The sequence below is a fragment of the Colossoma macropomum genome, unplaced genomic scaffold (genome assembly GCF_904425465.1).
Source record: "Colossoma macropomum unplaced genomic scaffold, Colossoma_macropomum, whole genome shotgun sequence".
NCBI lineage: Eukaryota > Metazoa > Chordata > Actinopteri > Characiformes > Serrasalmidae > Colossoma > Colossoma macropomum.
The window spans coordinates 11,574,205-11,586,949 of record NW_023494794.1 but is presented as its reverse complement, the minus strand read 5'-3'; the positions used below and the strand labels follow the sequence as shown (position 1 = coordinate 11,586,949).

The 12,745-nt window shown below is 37.2% G+C and overlaps 2 protein-coding genes across 13 annotated transcripts in view; one reads left to right on the top strand and one right to left on the bottom strand.

Moving 5' to 3' along the window:
• Positions 1–30: 30 nt before the first annotated feature.
• On the bottom strand, positions 31–1,994 carry fabp1a (fatty acid binding protein 1a, liver). Its single transcript, XM_036580166.1, has 4 exons — positions 1,926–1,994; positions 1,494–1,666; positions 306–395; positions 31–127 (listed from the first exon to the last, which is right to left on the bottom strand). The coding sequence occupies exons 1-4, from the start codon at positions 1,990–1,992 to the stop codon at positions 74–76; spliced, it is 384 nt and encodes a 127-aa protein (XP_036436059.1). The 5' UTR covers positions 1,993–1,994; the 3' UTR covers positions 31–73.
• Positions 1,995–2,243: 249 nt separating this feature from the next.
• thnsl2 (threonine synthase-like 2) overlaps positions 2,244–12,745 on the top strand; it is a 32,054-nt gene continuing 21,552 nt past the window's right edge. For 4 of the 12 annotated variants that reach the window (XR_005007735.1, XR_005007733.1, XR_005007734.1 and 1 more), the window contains exons 1-7: positions 2,244–2,376; positions 4,788–5,019; positions 5,971–6,165; positions 9,048–9,200; positions 10,281–10,517; positions 11,895–12,043; positions 12,131–12,256. Coding sequence is in view for 2 of the 12 variants with exons in the window: in XM_036580163.1 (XP_036436056.1) it covers positions 4,797–5,019; positions 5,971–6,165; positions 9,048–9,200; positions 10,281–10,517; positions 11,895–12,043; positions 12,131–12,256 (1,083 nt within the window). In the remaining 10 variants the exon portion in view is untranslated. Of the gene's footprint in view, positions 2,377–2,866; positions 2,979–4,787; positions 5,020–5,970; positions 6,166–9,047; positions 9,201–10,280; positions 10,518–11,894; positions 12,044–12,130; positions 12,257–12,745 lie in introns of those variants that run through there. The other 8 variants (XR_005007728.1, XR_005007727.1, XM_036580162.1 and 5 more) reach the window with 5 other exon arrangements.

Here is a 12,745-nt window from a genome sequence, read left to right as displayed (position 1 = left end):
GTAATTGCAAGAGGCAAGAAAAATGGATGATTTTCACAGTGCGCAGTTTATTTTCAAATTATCAAGTGGCACATCAGGAAATACGCTTGCTGATCCGCTTATACACAATGCCATCCAGTGTCATAGTCTAGAAATGCAAAGGAAGCAAAACAAAAGATAACATTCAGTGTTCATTGTTCACATGGAGGTGCTATATATGGAATAAACTGTGAATATTTGATTTTACAGCAGAGTACTGCCCTTTCAATACATGTAATAGCAACATATAAAAAGCCATCTATCATTATGCAGTAATTCTTACTTACATTAACAATGGTGTCCCCATTTATCTCAGTAACAGAGTCAATGCCCTTCACTGTAGTGGTCAGTTTGTTCCCATCCATGTGCACTACAGCCTGTAAAACACAGAGAAATGGAGAACATATAGGAGCCCAAAAAGTATTTGGACATTGGTAAACTTTCTTTAGGTTACTTCATAAAATGTTTAAAAGGGTCCACATCCTATTTTTTTTCTTATATTTTACAACATTTGAGTGGGTTTGTGCACCAATGATTACATGGGCATTTTCCAACCTTTCCTTATTCCTTAGAATTAAACAAGCTGTCTTAGTTACTGTGCCTTTAAGACTTATGTATGTAAATCAGCTCTGTTGTGATTGGCTGCCTGTATTGCGCTTCATTCAGAAAGCAGTGCTGAAACAATCCTTATAACTTCAGCATGAATGGGTGAGATGAAACTGCTGTTTGCTGAATATGCAGATAGATGTAAATGTGTTGGTTTCTGTGACATCACAAAAACAAATAACTAATAACGCTTAGTTTCCATATACGGACTCTCAAGTGAACAGTGCATTTTGAAACTTTAACAATGTTTACATACTACATCACAAATTCAGTTTTTCATGAAATGGACTCTTTAACAAAATGATATCTGTTTCAGGGAAAAACACTTCTAGCACAACATCAAACTGATGGTAGACCCTTTGCGCAGACTATACTACTGTAAAGCACAGAGGTGGAAATGCCAAAGTCTGGGGCTTGGGCTGGTGTCGGCGAACTTGTGTTCATTGATGGGATCATGAACTTAGAATTAACTATAAACCTGCAGAAGTCTGTAAAAAACTGCTTAAACAATAACAATCTGAAACACCAGTCTTCTTATGAAAGGTCTTAGAATAGATTAATTTAAATGAATGCTACTTGGTTTAAAATGTTTCCTAACACAATTAACTGAATGCATTTCTAAGTATGGCACAAATGTCCAAACAGTTTTTGTGGCCACTGTATTGTAAATTCATTTACAAGAACACATTTTAGGTTTCGGATAACCTCAATCAGGATAATATAAAGCAATGCATATGACGCCAAGGTGCTGCACACTTTTACATCACATTATACAGATGTCCACAATATATATGTACATACATAGCATATTATAAATGAGTATGCATGTCCATGTTATTTCTATTTCCACACTACAGAAATGATCTCACCATGGTCTTTTCTCCAGTGAGAGTCTCCAGCTCGCACTCCTGCCCCACAGTGAAGCAGTTCACTATGACTTTACTGCCAGTAGTCACAGTGACCTTAAAGTCATCCCCATTCTGCTCAATTTCTGAGATGCTCTTGAGGTCCTTCCCCTTCTGAATGAGCTCATCGGACAGACCTGCAGGAAAGCAGTGGTTTCAGAAACAGTGTCATTTAAGCAATATTAAAAGGATAAAGGGATAAAATATGTGCTCTGATGATCAGGTTGGATGTTTTCATATCAAGCAATACAGAACGACATATTTACTTTAGAGTACTTGTTAAATATTTTTTAAACGTTTTGTTTAAAGACAGTAGACACATAATCGAATCAAGAGACTTGAATTTTATTTAATACATTCAATAAAAATGCTCAAAATAGCTCTGTGGTTGCTCACCAGCAGCCTTCATAAAAGGCTCAAAGTTGTCATGAGACTCGAGCTGATACTTCCCAGAAAATGCCATTGTGTGCTTTGGAGAAAAGACAAAGAACAAATTCAAATCAAGTTACATTTTTACAATAATCACAATCAACAGAGTAAACCACAAAGCTAAATGTCAGTAACTGAACAGTTCCAGAATTACAATACTGCTATCACAGAGCTAATTTGTGATTTTTCATGTTTCCCAGTCCTGAAATATGTATTCAGCATGCAATAACTGGAAGCAGAAAAAATGATACCTGGTCACTTTAAGTAAAGTATGTAGCACAAGTCTGACAAACAGACTGGCCAACTGGAACAAGCACTGACGACACCCACCAGAAACTTACCTGTCATTCACCTCAGCAGGTTCAACCTCAACCATTCAAGATTTCCAGCTGAACTGAGCGAGCCTGCAAGAAATAAAGTGAGTCAGGTTGTTCTTAATCACTTTCATTTGCATCATAGCTTTAAACCTCTCAGTAAACAATGAGGTTATAGAAAAGGCAGCTTATTCCACTGATAAATGTCGCCATTGTTTTCTGTGGAATGAGGTGTTTCAAAGGTTAGTCTTACAAAGGCTGGCAGGTGGAAGGCCGTTCTTTTTGTCACTGAAGAAACGAAATCATGGTGGCGGTTTAGGGCCGGATTACTGAAATCAGAATGGTTCAAATGAGGCTAAATAGTTGGCAAGACCAAGTTTATATTATACAAAACAAATTTACAGTTTCTTATAACGTAGTAGATCATATCTTGAACGGAACGAAATAGCCTGCAGTCCATTTTGACTGTTTACAGTATTTACCAACTAATTTAACACTGCAGAGAAAAAAAATGTGAACGAGTGAGGGGAAATAAAATCTTTTAATCTCCAAGTATTCTAAATTTTAGATTTTAGATGCTATTTTTGTCTTAACCACAAAGGGGCGATAGAGATGCGTTACTTTGCACTTTGAGGCGGTGCTACACTGAAATGTGCTCGTCTGTGCGCAGACTATTTTCTCCTTCCTACTGTGGTGTCGTTCTGAGGTATTTCTGTATTACCTATTAGTAAAATAATGCGGAGGTCATAAACAAATGTAAAATATCATAGTCAATGTAGTTGGTATGTTTGTTGTTACTTTTTTTGACATATGTCAGTGATTAACAACGTGTTGAATCAGTTCTGTATGTAGAACAGTGCAAAATTCAAAGCACAGTTATCCGCTATGGAAGTGGTCATTACACTGTGTTGTTATTGTCCTCTTCATCATATTGTCCTCTTCATAATAACCGTACAAGCATTACATTTGTAAATGTATGTACAGTTTGTAAGGACAAGCTAGAGAAAAGTTTTGGAATGGTGGATTTGTACATGAATAACTCCTTCAGTAGATAGTCCTGTATAAAATGTGAACATAGGTCACCTAGGAGTCTATTGGTAAAATGTATATGATAGTAAAAATGCTAATACTTGTTAGGGTTTTTATTGTTATTGTTATTTTCATTTAAGTATTTTTCTTCTGTATCATAAATGTGTCTACTGTTTTCTTGCACTTTGTATTCTCTTAATAGTTATATTACTACTACTACTACTACTACTACTACTACTAATAATAATAATAATAATAATAATTATGAGCCATTCATTCCGAAATCCAGCTCATTTCAAAGGGGGCAAACTTCTCTTCTCTCAATTGTTATCTCCTGTGACAGCGTATTAATCGTGAATGAATAATACATTCAGACAATTGCTATCTTCACTGTAGGACTACACATAGCTCTACAGGAATTTTATACAGAGGTGAAAATATGGTAAATTTTTGTAGTACTAAACAAGGTAGATAAGGTACTGTGCTAAAGTCGGAGAACAGCCTTCATTTATTTAACTTTCAGTCAAAACAGCTGTTACAAGTTATTCATTTTCAGGAGTTGTTTCTAAAGGAGATTGGCTATAAAATAATAAATAATCGACTTGCATAAGGAAGGAGAAAGAAAACGAGACTCTTAACAACCCTGCAAGACCTGGTAGACCACCAAAGCTGTCACCATCAGATAAACAAAGCTTTCATCTCTGAGAGAGAAGAGAAAATCAAGCTCCACTGTTGCTTCAGATCTGAAAAAATCCACAAGTGTTTTTGTCTATCCTTCCACTGTGAGAAGACAACTCAACACTGAGTCCTAAAGAATGTGTTGCTGCCAAGAAGCCAAGAAAATAGACAAAAAAGAACCTTTTCAACTCAAACAAAGCTGCTGGTGTTCTCAGAACAATGGACTGACCACCCCACAGTCCATACCTTAACATCACTAAATGTGTTTGGGATTATTTGGATCATGAGGAGCAGACAATGCAGCCAGCTTCTAAGACTGAACTTTGAAGGTGTGGAAAAAAATCCCTGCTGATTTCTTTGAAAAACTGAAAGCAAGTCTCCCAAAAAGAATGGAAACTATAAAAAAGGGCACAGTAACTAGTGAAAATGTGGAATTACATGGAGTTGTTGAGGCCTCAGAGAAATTTCCTGTTAAATATATGTTTAGAGGTTTTTTGACACTGCAAAAAGAATGACTTGTACATAATGGCCAATTTGACTGGAAAGGGTGGTCTGCAACTTATGCACAGTACTGTTTCTCAGCATCACACTATATTTTGTTAATAAAATACTTCATTTTAAAAGGACATTAAGAATGTCATAAATTATACATAGTACAGAAAAGGTTTGTTCTTTCATTGGGTGAGGGGTGAGGTTCAAACATCCTAACAGGCTAACTTTGGCCTGCAGGTAACACTTTGAAGTACTATTCACCTCTACAGAAGTCTTACAGTTTCATATTGTATTACCACACATTTTTCTTCATCAGAGAGGAGAGATGCGGTACTGCAGCACACGGGGAGGGGTTCAGGGCTGGACCTTTCGGGATGTGCTGTTTTCAGGCTATGCTCCAGATGGGGGCATGTTCATGCCTGAGATGATTCCCTCTCTGGTCCCTGCCACCCTCCGAACTTGGAGCTCTCTGTCCTACCAGCAGCTGGTTTGTGAAGTCTGTTCTCTCTTCATCCCTGAGCAGCTCATCCCCAAACATGACTTGGAAGGTAACAGAGATGCTCCTTCTTTATCCTTTTCTGCTACTAATGCTAAACCCTAAGTGTGTCTTGAAGCTTGCATGAAAGGACACGAGGAATTAGATTTTGAGACAAAGTGGCCAATGATATCCAGTGAACTTATGTTAAAAGGCAGTCATAGTCAATTTTTTAAATACCAGACACAAATTATGCCAATATAAGAATAATTTAAAGGACATATTTTGCCACTGGGATGCAACAATTAGCGACCTCAGCTTTCCCCCAATATTGGAAAAATTCTTTTTTTTCCGAAACAATTTTTCTTAGCCTTTTTTGTTTAACTGTGTGAATGTTTTTTGCTCTTAAATATGCACAGAAGCATTGAAATGCACTTTTACTGGGTCACATCTTTTACTATTTTTGTGTGTGTGTGTGTATATATATATATATATATATATATATATATATATATATATATATACACATCTGCATTTCTCTTGTCTTATCTGATTGCATTGTTACACTTTAGATTTTTCTGACATATTGTTTAAACTAAAAGACAACTCACAATAAAACAAAATTTTCAAAAAAAAACTTCAGCGAAATGTCAGATTTACACAATTTCCTCCTTTTCTCAAATGTAGTTGATCAGCCAAGTCAAAAGAACACTAAAACACTAGCTAAAACATTATGTAGCAGCAATCTTAATGCCTTGAATTGTGTCCGTACTTTTGTCTGTTTTCCACATGTAGGTTAAGCACACAGTTTGCACAATAGCGGGTAGAAGCTTCCATTACTTCTTGCTCCACTCTAAAAAATAAAGAAATAAACATCATACACCAAACATGTCTTGGCTGATTAAGGTAAGGGGAAGCCTGTGTAAAATGTGTTGTGCTCAGTCAAAGTGGCATCTTCAAAACCAGATTTCAGATGTGACACGGTCGCTGGCACCTAACATCTCTCCTTCTGTCCTCATTCCAGCCCTCATATCAAGTGCTCTGTCCAAGTTTGCTGTGCCAGATGCAGTGAGGATGGTCAGACTGAAGGGCTCTCTGTCCATTCTGGAACTGTTCCACGGAGAGACACTAGCTTTTAAAGATCTGGCCATGATGTGCACCACACGCTTCCTGGAGTACTTCCTGCGCAAGGAGAACAGTCGTGCCACCATCCTAGTGGGTAAGCAAGCCCCACAGTAACTCGCATACTCAGTTTACAGTCAAATCTGTGTAGCCCTATTGGTTTGAGTAATACTACAACTAGATGATCTAAGCTCTGAGCTCATGGACTACACAAATTGGTCCTGTCCAGTGCTCAGTCAGTAGCTATATATACATTATTTTTTAAATAAAATGTTTATGTACTATGTAAACATAGCACATTTCACAACATACTATTTGCTGTACCATATATGAACATTTCAGTGTACAGTTTATAGTTATTTACTAGCTTTAACATATTGTAAAAAAATATATTTATATAGTTTTTTTTCCAACATGTTAAATTCAGCAAATAAACAATAATTGTGCATTAAATTATGCAGACTGATTTTCTCTGTAGTGGCTGTGTACTTTTTGTGACTTAAAAAAGCAACAAAATATGTAATTTGACTGAGGCACCCAAACTTTTGCATACAATTGTATATCCCAGTTCGTACAGTCCATGCATGGGAAGCTGCAAAAATGGCGTGTTTTGAATTCATCATAGTTATAATGTTGCAACCATAAACATATTTACACAGGATCTCCCGTTCAACCTACAACAGGTAAAACTGTACAATCTTTTTGAAGTTATAAGGATGGTTATTGTCATGCATCCCTTCCGCCCTGCTTCTCTCATGGACTCAATTTCCCGGAACTCCCTCGGTGATCATGTGACTCTCGCCCCACAGTCATCGTCCTATCACAGATCTGCCTCACCTGAGTACTGATGTTTTGCACTTGTGTTTCTTATTATTTAAGCTTGTTTGGTTCCAGAGTTTCTTTGTGAGATATTGTTTCTATTCCAAGAGATACTGAGCATTATTTATGTATTTGGATTACCTGTTCATTGACCCCTGCTCATATATTTTTTTTGACTGTGCCTTTTGCCTTTTGCCTTCTCCCTTCGGACTATGTTTGCCTGGGTTTGTCTTTTGTTATGTTTGTCCATTTTTGTATTCGGCTTGTCTGGACCTTTGCCTGTTATTCGACTACATCTGTAGATTATGCTAAAACCAGTAAAGCCTCACTTGTGAATTGTACCCGCAAGCGTCTAACTAGTTCTGTCCCATTACAGTTGTTACTGCAGCTGGCAACTGACTTACTTGTCACTGCAGAGTTATAGGAGTAGATGGTAGGCAGGAAAACAGTTAATCAATGTTTAATTCAGTGGCTTCGAAAACCTTGTTTTACAGCAGCGGTTACCAGCTTTCTCTGTTAACCCAGATATATGATGCTCTAGGATTAATAACCATGCCAGCCTGATGTTTAAAACAAACAGCCAATAATGTGCAACATGAGGAGGAGTCGAGTGTCTTATTTTTCAGATGAGGAACAAAAAAAAAAAAGGTAAAACAAGTATAACAGCAAAATGCAACACTGTCGCTGCTGCCACTATATTAATGGTAGTGCTTCTGTAGTTCTGTAGTATGATTCCTTGCTTCTTTGTTGGAAAGCAATGTTTTTCAAAATCTGTTTGCAGACATTACAAAGGGGGACAGGGCAAAGTGGCTGCCCTGCCATTCTTTTCTTTTGGTTTTTGCATGTACTATGATCCACTCCAAGGTCTCAAACTAAGTTTAAGATTAACTGAATAAGATAGAACTCCTGCTTCATGAGACAAGCTCCCGGTCCCGGAGCAATCCTGCTGTGCATATTTTAGTGTTTTTCCTGATCAGACACAGAGGATCCATCAGCTAATTAACAAGCCCTTCATGAGTCGGGATTGTATACTTGATAGGTTTTGTTGCAAAACACACAATAGATCATTTTCTAGAATTGTGTTTTTTCCCATGATATAAATGCAATATTGTGATTAATGCCACCTTTATAAGAGAAATAAGAATGCGTTGTCGAATAAAGTCAGCTGTTACTTGTTTACAAAACCCTTTATCTACAAAATTGTTTCAAATTGATGTACAGTGTTTTGGAATGGAAGCTTCACTGAAAAAAGTGGGTTTTCACAGCATCTTTAAAAATTTCAGTTCAAACTTAACATTGTGTTCCGTGTACTTCTTTCTGGATTCCTTTTTGATTGTGCTGTGTCTCAAATCACTTGTAAAAGGATCATCCAATCAGAACAGAGATTGTGCATATACAAAGGTTTTAAAGGTACAGATAGAAACACTGTACACAAGCATTATAAATGCACAGTTTTTTTGTTAAAATTGAAAGAAATAGCATTACTGAGTCAGGAGTAAAAAAAACAAGCTTAAATATGGTGTGTGTGCTGCAGGTCATCCTGTAAAGCCTGAAATAGTGAATTACATGTCAGATCTGTTGAGACAGATTTAACAAAGGTTTTTCGCCGTGCGTCTTTGTGTGTTAACATCACACACAAAGGATCAAAAAGGTCTGAATCGATGTTTAGGTCTCAAACGCAAAAATCAGCATCATACTGATAAGGATCTGATGACAATAGTAGATCATTCAATTAGATCTTCAAAAGATACATCCTTCACCAAGTTTGTTCTCTTTGAACACTTTCAGTTTGCTCACAAATGTCAGATTCATCCACTCTGGGAAGGTGTCCGAAGCACAATCAGTGTTGTGTGCAATTACACGTTTCCACCAGAGAGGTCTGCAAATCCCCAAATCTTACATAGTGTAGCTTTAAGTAAAAAATTATAAAAAATTTACGTTGTTGGTCCATTAAATAAGTAAAGAAAGTTCCAGCCAGCCAGGCTGCACAAATAAAGACTTAATAATAACATAAAACTGTGTCAGCACAGCCCTACAGTCCGTAGTTCATCACAGCCAGTTGCAGAGTTGATTAATTGATAGGAGACTATAATAATAAGTTGAGCATGGCTGGTTCATAGCTGCGGGCTCTGCTCATGATCTTTTACATTCTCTATGAAGGGACGTCTGGGGACACCGGAAGCTCAGCCATCAGCAGTGTATGTGGACTGAACGGAGTGGACGTGGTGGTCGTCTTTCCTAGTGGCCGCATCACCACAGTACAGGAGAGACAGATGACCACCCACATGGAGGACAATGTTCATGTGTTTGCAGGTGAACAGTGAAGTGTAAGAACTTATCACAGAGGCCTAATACTGCTTTAGTTAGTGGCCTTTGTTATCTTTTCATTTCAGTTAATGTTAGTGGAGCTCAAAATGCATTTAAAGTGTAAAAGTATTTGAAGGAGACCAAGTAAACAAACTTGCATCTTCCGTGCCAGTAATGTTGTAGTACTCAAGTCTAATCTCGGTCTCGAGACCGATCTCAAGATCATAAACTCTCGACTCATTTGAACTTGGTCACGTCTTGGTCTTGGGATGAAGTGGACTTGAAAATTGTTGTTAAGACTAGCCAAGTGCAAAGGCTAAGTCTGAGGTAATTGAAAGCTGAAATATTATTTAATATCAACAAAACCAGAAGAAACAGAATAAAACATTTATCCCAAACCTTTGCAACTTTTGGCCACACAGATGACCACAAAAGCTTCCGTGGCCCCAAGATTTAAATTGTTGTTGTTTTTGTTTTTTTTTTGTTTTTTTTTACCTCATCTAATTTGGTAGCTACTAAGTGCAGGTTGTCAGGCTGAACAGAGGAAAGCTGCAAACCAAGTTCTTGCTCAGTTTGACAGTTTTAGATACCTATTCGATATGTTTCATCTCCAAATCACAGTGTAAATTGATGGGTTTCAAAGCTTCCTTTGAAAAGACCCCTGAGCAAAAAGCACAAAGCTGTAGTTACTCATTTTCTGTTCGCACGCATGTAAAATACATTCTCTGATGTATTTCCTTTGTTTGTTCTAGAATTTATTCTTTCCAGGATGGCTTAACTGGGTATTATTATGTGTTGATATTAGTTCCAAAATTCAAACATCCCCTGAGGTCAGATCAGAGTATTGTTATTATTATTGTGTTTTCATTTAATTAAAACAAGGGAAAAAGATAGATCCACACTAAGCATCTAAGTGCATTTTATCAGAATAAGCTTTTTTTCTCAAGTTACTCATAAATTCTAGGTCTAAGTTTTAAGTGTTTTTGCTGTTTTATTATTTGCTTTATGATGCTTATGGAGAACTTACTCCAGATTATTGCTGAACCACCTTTTCTCCACATACCTCTCTTTCTAATAAATTGATAGCGGATGGAAGCTCTGACGACATTGATGTGCCCTTGAGGAAGCTCTTTACAGATCTGGACCTGGTGAAGCGCCATGGTCTGATGAGCTTGAACTCAGTAAACTGGTCGCGGATTCTGGTGCAGCTGGCCCACTTCCTGTATGCCTACCTTCAGCTGAGTGACATACAGAAGACTGAGGGAGATTGTCTGCCAGATCTGGAGGTGGTGGTGCCCACAGGAGGCGCAGGCAACATAACAGGTACACAGGCCTGTGTTCAGATGGGCCAGCTTTAAATGGCCATAGCCACCATAGCATTGTCCATTCATGATTAGTCCAGGTAACTAATAAAATAAAACAAATAAAATAAGACACATCAAACATGTTTTGATGTTATAAATGTTATTTGAGTGTACAGAATCTAATTTTAAAATTGTATTGCCACTGGCTATTATTTGTGAAAAATAAAAATTGCATTACAAAAAAAATAAAATAAAAAATAAATAAATATTGCATACAAAGATCAAATAATGCAGTTTAATTTCAGTTTAAACCTGTTTGGACAGGGTTACATTTAAAAGTAATACTGGAGTATCCTGTATTTAAAAGTGTCCTGAATTTTCAAGATCAAAACAATTTCAAGTGCAAAACAAGCTAACACATTGGAAAAATAGTTTTTTGGACCACTAATACTTGCCACATTTATTCTTCTTGGGCGCATATCCATATTAAACATTTTCCAAATCGTAAAACAGTGGATGCTTTGGATGCCTTTCAACCATAAACTTGGCCTGGGTGGTAGAACATCTCAATTCTGTCTACTCTGGGAGAGTAGGAGCAGAAACAAAATAAGGTATCAGTGAAGTGAGAACTCAGAGGCTGACTGAAGGCTACATAATATCATCAAAGCATTCTGTCTGCACAGTATCTTCAATTTTTCATGTAAATGGAGCATGTTCAACACGTGTGACACAAAAATCTAAGTTTGTAGAAAATTACAGTCCAAAACTCACACCTCCTTTAATAATTTTGCCGTCTGGAGTTTTATTACTGAGGAGACGTGTAATTTTTTTTTTTACGGATGTCTCCTTGATAAACTAATCCAATCCAAATAGGGATTAGATGGTGAAACGTAACTACGTAATGCCACATAGGCTACATTCAACTAAAAGCTAACGCTACCTGTGAAGATGGCCAAATTTAGGTAAAAATCACAATGTAGGCTATAAAGGTGCAAAATGAACCATTTTATAGTCACACTGTTGCACCCAGTATCGGTTTGAACCATGAAGTGCCAGGGATTTGTGCATTCCTGGACCTCTCTTCCATCTCCCATGCTAATTGCTAATTACTCATTAATTACATTAGCCTGTAGCTCCAATGCAAAATTAAATGAGCAAACTATAGACTAAAAACATGGCTTAACTGATTGAGTACATTTGGGATAAGGAGAAAAATGGTGTCAATGTGATTTTTTTTTGGCAAACTATTCCTTTAATGACTCAATCAGCATACATAGTTAGATGTGATTAACATGTTTGAGTGTAATATTGGGCATTTTTTAAATGGTTTGATTTGTATTCTTCATTTTTCACTTCTGTTGTGTGGGTTTGTATTATTGGGTTGTCCTCGTTGTAGCTGGATGCATCATGAAACAGATGGGGATACCTTTGCGACTCGTCGCTATGGTGAATTCCAATGATATAGTGCACCGCACAGTTCAGAGTGGAGACTTCTCCATGGCAGGGAGCGTCCAGCAAACTTTGGCTCCAGCCATTGACATTCAGGTGCTCTAACTTTCATGGCCAATGTAGGATCACTAATAGATCTTTTGTATGTAATTCATGTATGCCAACAGACTTGCCTTTGTTTAGGACCCTTATAACATGGAGCGTATATTCTGGCTTTTGTCGGGGAAAGATGGAGCATTAGTAAAGGACATGATGGAGCAGTTTCAAAGGACTCACAGGCTTTCTGTTCCTGAGACACTCCACAGACAGGTCTGTGTTGTTATATATCCTCTTCAGACCTGATATTTCATTAAGGACTTTTGAGGTCTGTCATAAAATAATAAAAATATAAACAATATACAAAATAGACTAGTCTATTTGATGATTTAGGCTTGCAATTTGTATGATGGTAATTGGTAATCTTAAGCTTTCATTACTTGTTATCTACATTAGTATTGGATCTCTTATGCAAAACTTAAAAAGTAACCTGCACGCCAGACACTACAATTAGGGTAACACGGTTGATTTTGTCGCAGTGACTTTAGACAGGCAACCTGAGCACCTTACACTAAACGATCGAGATGACACTAACTGTAGCAAGACTCTCATGAAATTTGTCTGCAACAGTAAAATCGCTTGAGAACTCTTTTGATGTAGGGCTGGCATAAGTAATAAGTAATGTTTTGTTAAAATGGAAAGAAGTACCTGGAAATAGTCATTTTAAAGTCAGAGGCATCGAGTTGGATTTTGCAGGTGTGG

Coding starts and splice junctions, on each gene's coding strand:
- fabp1a (XM_036580166.1), bottom strand. CDS start 1,992: ATGGCATTTTCTGGGAAGTATCAGCTCGAGTCTCATGACAACTTTGAG. Junction 1,667..1,925: donor GCCTTTTATGAAGGCTGCTG/GTGAGCAACCAC, acceptor GCTTTCCTGCAG/GTCTGTCCGATGAGCTCATT. Junction 128..305: donor ATGGGGACACCATTGTTAAT/GTAAGTAAGAAT, acceptor TTGCATTTCTAG/ACTATGACACTGGATGGCAT.